At 43.4% G+C, this 14,131-nt stretch overlaps 1 protein-coding gene across 5 annotated transcripts in view; it reads left to right on the plus strand.

The window, feature by feature from the left end:
* The window catches only part of ASCC2 (activating signal cointegrator 1 complex subunit 2), a 42,893-nt gene that overhangs the window by 3,050 nt on the left and 25,712 nt on the right, over positions 1 to 14,131 (plus strand). For 3 of the 5 annotated variants that reach the window (XM_077307244.1, XM_077307245.1, XM_077307246.1), the window contains exons 2-8: positions 939 to 1,038; positions 2,476 to 2,634; positions 3,687 to 3,857; positions 6,247 to 6,376; positions 8,359 to 8,426; positions 9,920 to 10,030; positions 13,090 to 13,202. In XM_077307244.1, the coding sequence (XP_077163359.1) occupies positions 958 to 1,038; positions 2,476 to 2,634; positions 3,687 to 3,857; positions 6,247 to 6,376; positions 8,359 to 8,426; positions 9,920 to 10,030; positions 13,090 to 13,202 (833 nt within the window). In that variant the 5' untranslated portion in view covers positions 939 to 957. The remainder of the gene's footprint in view (positions 1 to 938; positions 1,039 to 2,475; positions 2,635 to 3,686; positions 3,858 to 6,246; positions 6,377 to 8,358; positions 8,427 to 9,919; positions 10,031 to 13,089; positions 13,203 to 14,131) is intronic. The other 2 variants (XM_077307248.1, XM_077307247.1) reach the window with 1 other exon arrangement.

Genomic DNA, 14,131 nt, shown 5'->3' on the forward strand with positions numbered 1-14,131 from the left:
GTTTCTGACATCCACTTCTTGCCTCTTGATATTGCATACAGTTGGAGGTAGAGATGGTCATCCCAGGAAAGGCAGGTGACAACCTCCAAGCCCAGTCATCAACACTGGAGTTCTACTTGCTATGCTGTTCCCAGTTTAGTACTTGCAAGGACAGCAGGGGAACAAAAATAAACTGAAGCCTTGGGGTTTATGGAATATAGTCTGATTCCCTGTATTCCCCCCCCCCCCCATCTCCAAAATAATCTGTAAGCAGACATCCGGCTGTCACGCTCCATTTTAACAAGTCCTACCTCCTACACGGTACTCAGGGTGGCACATAGTTCTCTGTCATCTATTTTATCATCACAGTACCTCTGAAGTTTAGAAGGTTTTAAGTTAACAGTGCCATATAGAGGATGGAGCAGAGTTGTTCTCTCTTACCCTGGAGGGATGAACCAGAACCAATGGGATGAAATTAATTCAAAAGAAATTCTGTCTAAACATCTGGAAGAAGTTCCTGACAGTTAGAGCGGTTTCTCAGTGGAACAGGCTTCCTCGGGAGGTGATAGGTTCTCCATCTTTGGAGATTTGGAGGCTGGATAGCCATCGGACGGAGAGGTTGATTCTGTGAAGGCTTAAGGGGCTGGCAGGTTACAGTGGATGAGCGATAGGGTTGTGCGTGTCCTGCATAGTGCAGGGGGTTGGACTAGATGACCCAGGAGGTCCCTTCTATGATTCTATGACCCAAGGGTTTCATAACTGAACCTCCCTGTCTGTCGCAGAAGTGATCCTCCACTGTGGAGCTTGGCCCTCTTGCTCTCTGCACTTTTCAGGGCCATGTATGGAACACAGATCTAAATGCGGCTGTTGAACTAGGAGCAACCTGCCTTGTTTGTTGTTGGTTCTCAAAATGTTTCTGATGTTTCTTCTGTGTGTGTGTGTGTGTGTGTCTTTTAAAGATAAAGATAACACAGCAGCATGCCAGGATTACCGCTGGATGAGATCCAGTTGACCGAGAAGGATTTGCTGACTGGGAAGCTGAAAACTTTACCAGCACTGGTAAGAGTGCTCCTGTTTAATTTATTGTCACTTATTTCAGAGAGTAGTGTAAGTAAAACTGGCTGAGTCCAAAGTACAGGCTCACCCATATAACATGGTTAGGCTGAGAGTTAGTGAATGGACCTGGGATCAATCAGTGAACTTTATGGAAGGGGTGGGGAATGAATTCAGACCTACCCAGTTCTAATCTGACACTCTAGTAATTAGACTAGACTTGCTTTCATAATCCATTCCACTTGATTTATTTTGCTTCTGCTAGTCATGGGGAGGGGCTATACAAGGCATTGAAACCCCACCCTTTGACTACTGGAAATCTTGTTCCGCAGCTTGTTCTGCTTCTGAGATTCTACCAGGTATTGCCAGTGTGTTTTTAAGCATATTTTTACAGCCATAAGGACTAGAAACTTAAAAAAAAAGAAAGTTGCAATTCTTGGGAAGCTAAAACTCCATGTAAAATATCACTGTTTGTAGCTTTGCTGTACTTTTCACCCACAATGAGAAAATGGATGGCACTTCAGTGTTTAATTGTGCCTTGAAGTCCCTTTGATTTAAATGGTGACCAAGCCTATGAAATATTTTCTTTCTCATAGCTTTGCAGTGGGTTATCAAACATCACAGCAAGCTCTCCAGTTTAAGGAAATTTCAAGACAGTTTTGATGAAAAATCCTGGAGGGTCAGGAGGGGGGAAAAAACATGTGTACTACAAACAGTGTTTTGCAAGAGAGCCAACCTTACATAATATTTGAGCTGGGAAGATTGGGGAAGACTTGTATCCAGTCCTTACCCAAGAAACTGAATGGGTATCTGTTGGCTAAGCGTATACCTTTAGCATAATATACTTCATAGGATAAAATAAGGATGGAGGGGGGGATGGGAATGGATGAGGAATGGTATAGTAATGTAACGGATAGGTGTCAATCTCACAACATTACTTCCATCTCACTGGAAAACTTCTTTACAGAGTTTCAGAATGTCGATTTTCTAGGTCCACATTCTGATCATGATCTGATATGCAGGGTTGTGCCGCATAAACACGCATCATGTCCAGCTGTTTCTGCTTTGTTTTGGAAACCCTGGAGCGTAGAGAGGAAGCCGAACCTGGAAAAGACTGTTAGCTACTTATCTTCATGGGAACAGGGCAGAAGAATGTAGTGAATTTTGCAAGATACCAGAAGTGTTATTGGAAACTCAGGATATCCCTGAAACTGCTGCTGTTCAGAGCCTTGGTGATTAGGGAGAATGGAGAGCTGCCAGGATATGCTAAAGAGCAAATATGAGGGATGAATTCTTGCTAACCACAGGCCAAGTTTCCTACCAACATGAGACATGTCTCTGGCTGTCAGAGCTTCCGCAAGATGCCCAGACGGCAACACCAAGAGCTACTGTTTAGTCTTTCGGCCGGCTTGTTTTCACTTGTGGCATTTTGTTTTTCGGCAGCATCCAGAAAAGAAAACAGAACGCTCTTTTGTGCTCTATAAGCCTCCACCTAAAGCCAGAGATCCTGCACTGCTAGAGGAGTTCTTAGAACGGGCCAAGTTCATTGCAGACGATCTGGACTGGCTTTTGGCTCTGCCTCATGATAAATTCTGGTGCCAGGTAATATTGTTTTGTGGGAAAGGGATTCTAAAACAAATGAGTTTTGAACTTTAGTTTGAGTCTGTAGCGCAACCCAACTCCAGATGTTGGGGCAGGGGTCTACGTAAACATGGGGAAGTTGCTCAGGTTTCCATACTGTGACCAAGGATGGGCCTGTGCAAAGATGGCCGAGCTTGCTTTGCAGAGTTGCCCAGTAGGGACAGCATTAGGGAGCAAATTTAGTTTACTGCTCCCTGACCACAACTCTTTTAAAATTCTAATCCGTGAGGCTGGGCTGTTGCAGGCTCGTTATTTTTTTATTTTTTATTTTTAATTGTCCTATATTAAAAAGTAAGAGCCTCTTGTGGCGCAGAGTGGTAAGGCAGCAGACATCCAGTCTGAAGCTGTCTGCCCATGAGGCTGGGAGTTCGATCCCAGCAGCCGGCTCAAGGTTGACTCAGCCTTCCATCCTTCCGAGGTCGGTAAAATGAGGACCCAGCTTGCTGCTGGGGGGTAAACGGTAATGACTGGGGAAGGCACTGGCAAACCACCCCGTATTGAGTCTGCCATGAAAACGCTGGAGGGCGTCACCCCAAGGGTCAGACATGACCCGGTGCTTGCACAGGGGATACCTTTACCTTTAGCGTTTTCAGTCTTAAAGTGGCTTACAGTCGCCTTCCCTTTCCTCTCCCCACAATGGACACCCTGTGAGGTGGGTGAGGCTGAGAGAGCTGTGATATTCCTGCTCGGTCAGGACAGCTTTATCAGTGCTGGGGAGAGCCCAAAGTCTCTCTTTTGTGCTCTATAAGCCTCCATAGAGCTGGCTGCATGTGGGGGAACATGGAATCAAACCCAACTCGCCAGATTAGAAGTCTGCACTCCTAACCACTACACCAAGCTGAGCCCTTAAAACTGGTTTTCCTGGGCTCATTGGAATTTGTCTTTCATTTGAGCAGCCTTAATCCAAAAAGCTAGTGATTCAATACGCAATTTTCAGCCGCATTCTGTCAGTTGGCATACAATTTGCCATCCCTAACTGATCTCCCATGAAACGTTTTGTTTCTTGGCTTCAGGTAGTATTTGATGAGACCCTCCAGAAGTGTTTGGATTCATACTTGCGGCACGCCCCTCGCAAGTACGACAAGGGAGAAGACCGGCCTCCAGAAGTGAATGACTTGATGAAGCACCTTCATCGGAATGTTTTCCTCACTTTCCTCCGAATGTCCACTCACAAGGAATCCAAAGTAAACACCCACATGTCTGCTTTGCATAGATTTGTGTTGTGTATACAGTCTTCTCTGGCGGGAAAAAATAGCTGGTTTCTGTTTTTCTTTCCTCGTGTCTTTTCCTTCACAGCCTTCCCTCATGTATTCCCCCCCCCTCCAAATCCTAATACTATTCCTAGTCCTCCGTGAATAAAAGCCCAGTTTATATTTGTTTATAGAGCTTTACTCCTTAAGCATGGAATGGGAAAGAACATTTTATCCTTTCACAAATTACCCTCTGAGGTAGGACTTTGTTGTGCATTCGAGTTGTATCCTGCATTGTCCCATGGCTTCAGTGGTCTAATGCAGCGTTTGCTGGCAGGGGCTCATGGGAATTGTAGTCCATGAACATCTGGAGGACCACAGCTTGACTACCCCCGGTCTAATGCATCCCCCCTCCCCCCGAAAAAATATCACAAAATATGTTGTGTTTTTGTCTTGGAGCTAACTCTGTTGTGCTGTGGGATCTAGCTGCTTTGTTCATATGACTCCTGTTCTAAAATTTTTACATTGCTTACCTGTTAGCTGTATTTAACCAAATAAAAGGTAGGAATGTTTAAGAGGGGCCAACTTGTTTACTGTAGCTTTAAAGGACTAGGAGCAATGGATTCAAATTACAGGAAAGAGATTCCATAGAATCATGGGATGATATTGGAAGGGACCTCCTGGGTCATCTAGTCCAACCCCCTGCACTATGCAGGACACTCACAACCCTATCGTTCATCTACTGTAACCTGCCACCCCTTTGCCTTCACGGATTCAGCCTCTCCGTCAGATGGCAATCTAGCCTCTGTTTAAAAACTTCCAAAACTTTCCATTTAAATATTGGAAAGCATTTTCTGACTGTGAGGGCTGTTTGTAGGTGGAATACACTGACTTGGATGGTGGTGGAGTCTCCGTCATTGGATGTTTTTAGGAGGAGATTGGATGAGCACCTGTCATAAGTGTGTGATTTTTAAGCCCCTGAGAAGGTGGGGGATGGACTAGATGACCCTGGGGGCTGGACTAGATGGTCTCTTCCAGCTCTGTGTGATTCATAATGGTTTACTTTATTCAGGTTTAACAGTCTGTAAGCTGCACACCAAAAAAGACCTTTAAGAATTACAAACAACAGCCTCATCAACTGTGCAAGCTTTACAAAATCCACTCAGAAACAATCTTAATTTATGAGTTTCAGAAGTGGGTGGATATTATAACAACCATTTCGCAAGAAATTTCTCCCTAGCAACAGTATGTTTAGAACAATAAAAGAAAACATGCAGTAACGAACCAAACCGTGGACAAGGAGCAATCGCAAAAATATTATTCTGAAGACATCCTGGCAAAATGCCTCCTCATCTGTACTTACCTGTTTGTTTCCAGGTCCAGTTCTTGGTTCTGTTTTTTACCTTTAAACCCCTTCATGACCTTGGACTCAATGTACTCTTTACCTGTATGAATATTCACATTGCAGCTCTCATAATCTCAGTGATCTGTGTCCTTCTGTGAGGTCTGTCACTGGCTGATCAAAGCACTCTTCATCAGTCTGTTGAAAGCTTACAATTATACTAACATTCCTGTTTTTCTTTTTGTTAATATGCTTTGCATATACATTACAGTCAATCGAAACACTTTACATTTATCTTAACAATAACATCTGAACAAGGGAAAAGAAGAATGGACAATCAAACAGAGAAGCATTCTTAAATGTGTATAACATTTTTGGAGGCCAGGGGAATTCCCAAATTGTCTAGTTGGGACCAATCTTTCCCTTTCTTTAAAGCACCAAAACGATCTGCCTTTAATTTTTTCTTTTGACATTTCATAAACCATTCTACTTTGGGAGTAGTGTCCTTTTCCCAGTGTCTTTCATAAGAGTCTAGCTGCTGTTAAGTGGAAAATTGTATTTTGCAATATATTAGGAAACATGGATGTGTACTTCAGCAAGAAAATCTCTGCTGAATAAGGAAATCCCAAACCTAATTTCATAGATTGCACCACTGACCTATTTTGTCCAAACTAGCTTTTTTGGATGTGTGTTAATTATAGTTATGCTACAGTTGCCCTGGGGGCTCTTAGGAGATACATGGAAAGAATACAAGTTTCTAAAAAATAAAGCAGTAAAATTTTAAAAATACTAATTGGGTACTTCTGTCCAAAACACAAATTATATGCTGAGGATGCACCGAAGAAGCAGCAAAACTGAGGAAATATTTGTGAATGGCTAAACAAATGGCTTTTCCTTATTTATACAGGGACATGTTTGTGCTAATGTTACCCTCCTTGTGCCACGGCAGATAAGTGGATTGCATCCCAATGCTGTCATGATGCAGATTTTGCCACTTATTGCCAACCATATGTATCATTTCCTTCTATTTCTTCCTTTTAGGATCATTTCATCACACCATCTGTCTTTGGAGAAATTGTTTACAATAACTTCTTGTTTGATATCCCCAAAATTCTGGATCTGTGCGTGCTCTACGGAAAAGGCAACAACGCTCTACTGCACAAGATGATCGGTTAGTTGTAGATATCGCATGTGGTGAAGGGTTTTTGGGTGGGACGGCGACTGCGAGATCAGGATTTAGAACAGACTCTGGGGAGAGGCTGTTCCACTATGATTTGCCAAGGAATGTTGATAATGTGAAGAAAATTATCTGTTTACCAAAGTCTTTTACCTCACGATGCAGCAGACGTCAGCGTATGTGGCTCTAAAGCAAAGATTAAAAGAATTCATGGTGAGGCATATAAAATTTGCTGAATGGAACCTCCAAGTTGAGAGGTAGTATACTGGGTATTAGAGGCTGGGGACAAATAATGTGGGGTGTTTATTTATTTGTTTTATAATTTCATCCTGTGCTTGAAGTTCCAGAGGCATCTGCCAGTTGGGCAGATGGACTAGGCTGACCTTGACTAAAAAGCGTTTATCTTAAAAGTCGTCGACATCATAATATTTTCCAATTTTAAGAATTGCTGATTTGCAGGCACCTGATCTTGCAGGCTGTGTGATGACAGTCCTAAGACAACCCAAACAGTTTAATTTTAAAAACTGTGTACAGAGGCAGACTTGAATAATGAATTCTAAAGTGTAGAATCTGGATTTGTGACATGCTTCCCTCCAGGAAAGCAAATGAGAACTGATAAAAGCTTAAGAAGACGAGATACTTGGAGACCTGTGATCAGCTCTCCCGCAGAGTCCTGTTTCCATTTCAAAGTGTAAGGACATGAAGGGGTTGGTTGGGGAGAGGAATTGGATTTGGAAGAAGCAGACCTTGGTGGAGACTGTCCCCCTCCCCATTTTTCTCATTTAAAGATTCTGTGGTGAAGGTTAAATAGCAGCATTGGAGGAATGATTTAGACCTGGGTGGGGCGGGGGGGGGGGGAGCTGGCGAGAAGTCCCTTCCCACAGTGTGACTTCCCCACCCCAATCCATTCTCTGATGCGGAGAGTGCCTGAGGCTCATTGTAATTAATGGATTTTTTTTTAAAAAAGGATAATTAAAGATATATAAATGCTTCATTGGTTCCATTCAAAGATTTGGTGAATGCTGAATGAAATGTCAGACAAAGACATGTCTCATCTTGCTGGAATTCTGTTGCCGTCAGTTTTTGGGGTTTTTTTGGGAGGCTGGAGGCAGAAGCCTTGAGGTTGGGCTAAGCCTGCTGGCAGAAAAGGAGTGCAACCCGCTCATGGGAGCTGCTGGTTTCTTGTATCACTCTGAGCAATTAGGCAATTAATTTTTACTTTCCCTTTGAACATCTTGTCGTAGAGAAGGCCCACTGAGGTACGTTCTCAGCTCTTTGCCTGGATTGTCAACTTGGGGGAAAAAATGGAGCAAATATATAACCTACTTGGTGAGATGCAAGCCTATTTAGCTCACATTAAGAGCCCTTTCACACATGCTAAACAATGCAGCTTCAACCCACTTTAACAAGTTGAGGCCAACTAGGTTCCTCGCTTCCAGGTAGAGTGAGAGGAGTGAAGAATTAAACGCAATTCTCCAGATTATAATCAGCTGCTCTTTAACCACTGCTCCATGCTGACTCCCAAACTCTCATTTGCCCCATGCTGACTCCCAAACTCTCAATGAAAGGACTGGAGGTGTTTGTAGGAGAGAATCGATGGAGGGGAGCTTAACCTCTCCTGTGCCTTCCAATACTTATTCCAATGGCCATTCTATTTCTTCCTTAACTGAGCTTACTTCTGTTCTCAGGGCTTTTGGGGAGCGGCGTTTGTAGGGGGAATCAGGAGGTTTGTCAGTGTGATTCTCCCCTGCATTTGTTTTACGAGGAAAACTTGGGATTGGAAGCTGAGTTTCCTTTCATGAATCCAGGTTTTCCCCTGTGTCTCTGTTTATAGCATCCATGTGATATGAGTTGTGTTGCTTGAGGGGGAAATGTGAAAGTCAATCTAGCTGGTATGAGAATGTTTGAAGCCAATGCTTTTGCCCAGTCTGAAATAATTGTTTCTCTATGTTCTTTCCTCCCCTCCCCTGCCACAGAAAACATATTTATTCAGCAGCCAAGCTACTTCAGCGACTTGGATGAAACTGTGCCTACAGTTCTTCAGGTGCTAATTTGTCTAGAGTGTGTTTTTGTTAGAGCAGCTAACTCAGAATTGGGAGATGATGAGATTTTGGTGGTAGAGCCTGAGTAGGGTGGGGTTTGCAGAGGGGAGAGACTTCCTTGGGCCATAATGCCATAGAGTTTACCTTCAAAAGTGGCCATTTTATCCAGGTGAACTGTATTCTGTTTTAAACAGAAAATACTTGTAACAGTGGAGGATCTCAAGCTGCCCCCAGGAGTTTGGTAACTCTAACTTTGGGGTGCCTCTGTGTACTTCTATAATGGGAGTGGCGGGCAATAAATCGAATAATAATAATAATAATAATAATAATAATAATAATAATAATAATAATAATAATAATAATAATGTAGAAATCATTAAAGGTTTCCTGGGAGATGGTGTAGAGCAGTGGTTCTCAACCGCCCTACTGTCATAACCGCCCTACTGTCGTAACTGTTGTAATCTTGTACCAGTTGGTTTTAACCTAACTTACCTTATGGTGTAAAGACTCTTGTGGCGCAGAGTGGTAAGGCAGCAGACATGCTGTCTGAAGCTCTGCCCATGAGTCTGGGAGTTTGATCCCAGCAGCTGGCTCAAGGTTGACTCAGCCTTCCATCCTTCCGAGGTCAGTAAAATGAGTACCCAGCTTGCTGGGGGATAAACGATAATGACTGGGGAAGGCACTGGCAAACCACCCCATATTGAGTCTGCCATGAAAACGCTAGAGGGCGTCACCCCAAGGGTCAGACATGACCCGGTGCTTGCACAGGGGATACCCTTACCTTTACCTTACCTTATGGTGTGTGTTATTTCATTTTCATCCTCCCTTCTTTCAAGAAGCTGAGGCTATATGTGTTGAGTTTCTCCTTTCCAGTTTACCACAAATTAAACTCTGAAAATTGAACTGATTTTGTGAAGGGTGTAATTTTTGTCCTAAAGTATGTACCCCATGAGGTTTGCCCAGAACACACTGGTCCAGGGAACAAGAGCTCTGGAAAAATACAGCCCTTCACTCTTTTCGCAGAAAGATGGCCTGATCATTTCACAAGACTCAAGTGAACTATTAAATATGCAAGAGGACATGAGGGGGAGGAGGAAAAAACCATTCATGTAAAAATGTGCATCTAGATTCTGGGTGTCTGAAACAGGCTCTAAGATTTTTTCCCACCTCCTGTTCTACCTGAACAGCTCTTGCCTTCCAAAGCTGGACGGTAGTGCCAAGGGGTTTTCTTTTGGGGTGGGTCACCTGCTAACTAATTCTCCAAGGCAAACTTGTAAATACCTTTGCAAGAATTGTAAGTACCTTTGCAAAAATTAGTCTAAACTGGAGAAAACAGAGAAGGGGGATGGGGAAAAAAACACTGAATGTGTTTAACCTGGCTTGGGCAGGTCCCCTTTCATGGAGCAGGTAACTTCAGGCAAATGCTGACACTGGGGAAGTGTGCCTGGCTGCATTCCACTCTGACACGTTCACAGGCTTGCCCTTTGCCTTCTAGGTATTCAGCAACATTCTCCATACGTGTGGCTTGCAATGTGAAGGAGTCTCTGCTGAGCCGCAGAAACTGGAAGAAAGGATCAGGATGACTCCTGGGGACATGCCTCTGCAGGTGGGGGGGACATTTGTTGTGACTAACATCTTTCCTCCAGGCTACATTAAACTTGTCCAATGTCATGCTCCCCTCTTATTACCCGCCCCTCCGGACTTATGCTTCACCCTGCACATGGTCACCAGTAATCATTGTTCTGGCCTGTCCTGTGACTGGGTGAGGCAGCTTTCCCAATCACATGAATTTGGGTATGCTTGGCTTACACATTTTTGAAGAAGACGATTAATTGTGTGTTCTGTTAAAATATCACTGAACGCTTCCTTTCTTTTGAAGAAGCAGAATTAATCCTTTCCCCCCTCTCCCATGCTACAAATGAGCAAGGGAGGGGGAGAAGAGGATGGTGAGAGGTTTTACTTTGGGTAGCCGTGTTGGTCTGGAGTAGCACAACAAAATCATAGTCCAATAGCACCTCTAAGACCAACAAAGAATAACTGTTTGTTGGTCTTAAAGGTGCTATTGGACTCTGATTTTTGTTTTTGTTTTACTGCTTTAGGTTTGACATTTTAGGGACTGGGTATGGGTGCAGATGAGGAAATACGAAAGTGGGGAAAGAGCAGCTTTTGATGCCCACTCAGATGGTTGATTTTTAATAGCTCGATGCATAAGCCTTTGTTTATGTCTCTGTTTTATAATTTTACAATCAACGAAGGCACTTTTCTTGGTGACAGTTGTTATTTTTCCCACACTGATGTCAACCAGTCGACTTTATCCTCATCAAGTTTTGCACATTGTGACACACAAAAGCTGAGAGAGATGTTTTGGGAAGGCGGGGCAAAGCCTAAGCATACAGCCTTAGCAGCAGCACCTTTGAAATGCAAAGGAAGAGAACCTTCCTTTTATGCTCTTAGTTCTTTCCCATCCGCTCTTTTTAAACTAATTTTTTACTTACCCCAAGTTTTTTTTCTTTTTGAGGAACAAGTCACCCGACAACATCTTCTATCATCAGTACCATTACCCAAAACTTTTCTCTGTACATTAAAGGCAGAGGTGAAAAGAGATAACTAGTGCAGTCGTAGACGGGTTTTCATCCTTATTTAAATTTGGTTTAGGTCTAAAGACAAAAAAGTGCCTGTACTCTGAAGTCAAATATTGGTTGCTTCCCTTGTTGCTAGTCTTGATTCCTTCCTTTATAAAATAGTTTTTTCTGTGCAGTCTCCTTGTTATTTTTTTTAAAGCCAGTTTGTCTTTTAGGCGGCCTTGTAATATATTCTCATTAAAGTTAACCTCCCCACCCCTGAGCAATTTTTCTGGGGTGTGAGTCAACTACAGTTTCCATCTCCAATTTGGCAAATTCCTGGAAAATTGGGGGCAGAGCCTGGGGAAGGGAGAGATCTCAGCAGGGTATTTATTTATTTATCATTTGATTTCCAAACCTACCCTCTCAGATTCATCGTCTTGGGGGTAATGCACGCAAATTCGACAAAGGTTACAGGATAAAAACAGTAAAAATGTTATAAAATTTCAAATTAATGAATGAATATCAATCACCAGCACCGATAGTAATCAAAATTCTGACCTGTTGGTGTTACAAAGGTAAGGAGGCGGTGGAAGGAAGGCCCGATCGGCTGTTTTGATGAACTTCCTTCTGGCTTCAACCAGAAGCTTTACAGCCCACTTTCCAAACCTGCCATTTTCTCCAGTGGAACTGATCTCTGTAGTTTGATAATAAATTGTTCTATGAGATTTCCAGGCTTTACCTGGAGGATGGCAACCCAAGAGGCAAGTGAGCCTTTAGTAGTGCTGGAGGGGGCGTTAGCATGTCAAAATGTCCCTGTAGGTCCCACACGTTTCTTTATTGCATGCGTTTTAATATGTGTCTTACATTTTTTGTGAACTTTTCTTTAGTTGGTGGGTATTGGATAAGTCTGCTTTGGAAACATCGTTGTGCCTAATCTTACCTTTACTGTGAATTTATTACGCTTAGAGCCAGTGATGGTCCACTGTCTAGGGCTAGGCCAAAAATCCAAGGATAATGTGTCTCTCCCTATTAGGATACTATTAGTTAGTTGCTGTCTAGTTAGCAATTTTAATGGTACTTCTTTTAACGGTACTTCTGTTTCCTGAGGTAGTCTGCCTGATCCTACCCAATGGGAAGACTAGCTTGGTGGAACTCATAAGGGCACCTGACCTGTATAGCCCAGCTAGCCTGATCTTGTTAAGATCTCAGAAGCTAAGCAGGGTCAGCCCTGGTGAGTATTTGGATGGGGGACCATCAAGGAGGGCCAAGGTTGTGATGAGGAGGCAGGCTGTGGCCAACCACTTCTGAATGTCTCTTGCCTTGGAAGCCTCCTTGAGTCAGCTGTGCTTTGATGGCCAAAAAGAGAATTATTTTTCATGGGGAAAGTCCTAGGTTTAGTCTCTGTTATCTCCAGTTAATAGATCTCAGATTACAGATACTGAGATAGCCCAGATTACAGATAGCCCAAACCCTGGAGTACACTACACTGAGCAAGTTGGACCAATGGTAGAAGAGAGATTCATGTGTTTATAAGAGAACAACTCTGGAGGGATGAAATCTGAAGACATTGACATATGAAGATGCCTTATATTGAGGCAACCTCTGGGTCTAGATCAAGGTTAATGTTGTCTTCTCTGACTAGCAGCCACTTTCCTGGGTCTCAAGCAGAGGTCTTTCACCAACAGCTATTTGGCTTTTTTATATGGAGGATTGAACCTGGAACCTTCTGCCTGCAAAGCAGAGAGCTAACTTGGTGTAGTGGTTAGGAGCGTGGACTTCTAATCTGGTGAGCCGGGTTGGATTCCCCGCTCCCCCATATGCAACCAGCTGGGTGACCTTAGGCTCCCCACAGCACTGAGAAAGCTGTTCTGACTGAGCAGTAATCTCAGGGCTCTCTCAGCCTCACCTCCCTCACAGAGTGCCTGTTGTGGGGAGAGGAAAGGGAAGGTGACTGTAAGCCGCTTTGAGACTCCTTTGGGTAGAGAAGAGCAGCATATAAGAACCAACTCTTCTTCTTCTTCTTCAAAACAGATGTGTTACCCCTGAGACAACTGTCCAATTTGTTTGTAATTAATTACTATAACTTTTTTCTTCTTCCTAGGAGCTGATGGACATTGTGCTGTATTTGTGTGATACTTGTATCACCCTTTGGGCCTTTCTAGATGTGTTTCCACTGGCTTGCCAGACATTCCAAAAGCATGACTTCTGTTCCAGGTATATTTTAGGAACTGTGTATGTTTCCTATGCACCTGGAAGAGACATATCTGAGGGGGCCGAACTGTCACTTCCCAATGTTCGTACACTGAGTTTGGATACACTTGAGTCCATTTCAGTATCATAATCATGGGGCGGAGGGAGCAGGAGATGGACGAATCTGACCCTAGTTGACATAGTACAGACAGTTCTCCTGCGCAAGCTCCATTGCAATGAAAGCAGAGACCCAAGAATTCTGCTGTGTGCAAGGGCTGCCATTGGGATTTTCTTCCTCAGACATCAAAGTATCTGAGCTCATTTAAAGCAATTATGTTGGCTCCAACTTTAAAACAATTTGTCCCACACTCCTAAGGGTGCAATAGTAAAAGGATGTTTGCTGCTGCTGCTGCAGAAATCTATGAAGACACATGTGAAGCTGTATTATACCATTTGAGGCCTTCGATCCATCTAATGCAGTGGTTCTCAACCTGGGGGGTTGGGACCACTTTGGGGGTTGAACAACCCTTTCACAGGGGTCACAGCAGGGCAAGCAGCTTGGCTAAAGGGTCACCATCCACACAACAGCCTTGTGGGGCAGATCAAGATAGAGCATTTGTCTGGAGCAGCAGAAAAGAGCGAGATCAGCATGGTGGGACAAGAGGCAGAACTGAACTGAGAAACCTGTAAAAAAACCCAATTTATATACGATCATGAACTATGAATCTTCATGCCATTGATCAGGTTCAGTTTAATCTCTGTGAAAGAACACTTGCATAATTTTATGCTTGGGGGTCACCACAACATGAGGAACTATATTAAAGGGTCGCAGCATTAGGAAGAGTGAGAACCACTGCTGTAATAACTTGTCAATTACAGCAGCATTCCTAGATCTTGGGTTTTCTCACACTCTTTCTGGAGAAAGTCGGGACTCAATTGGGGTTATCTTCTCA

The sequence above is a fragment of the Paroedura picta genome, chromosome 13 (assembly GCF_049243985.1).
Source record: "Paroedura picta isolate Pp20150507F chromosome 13, Ppicta_v3.0, whole genome shotgun sequence".
Classification (NCBI taxonomy): Eukaryota; Metazoa; Chordata; class Lepidosauria; order Squamata; family Gekkonidae; genus Paroedura; species Paroedura picta.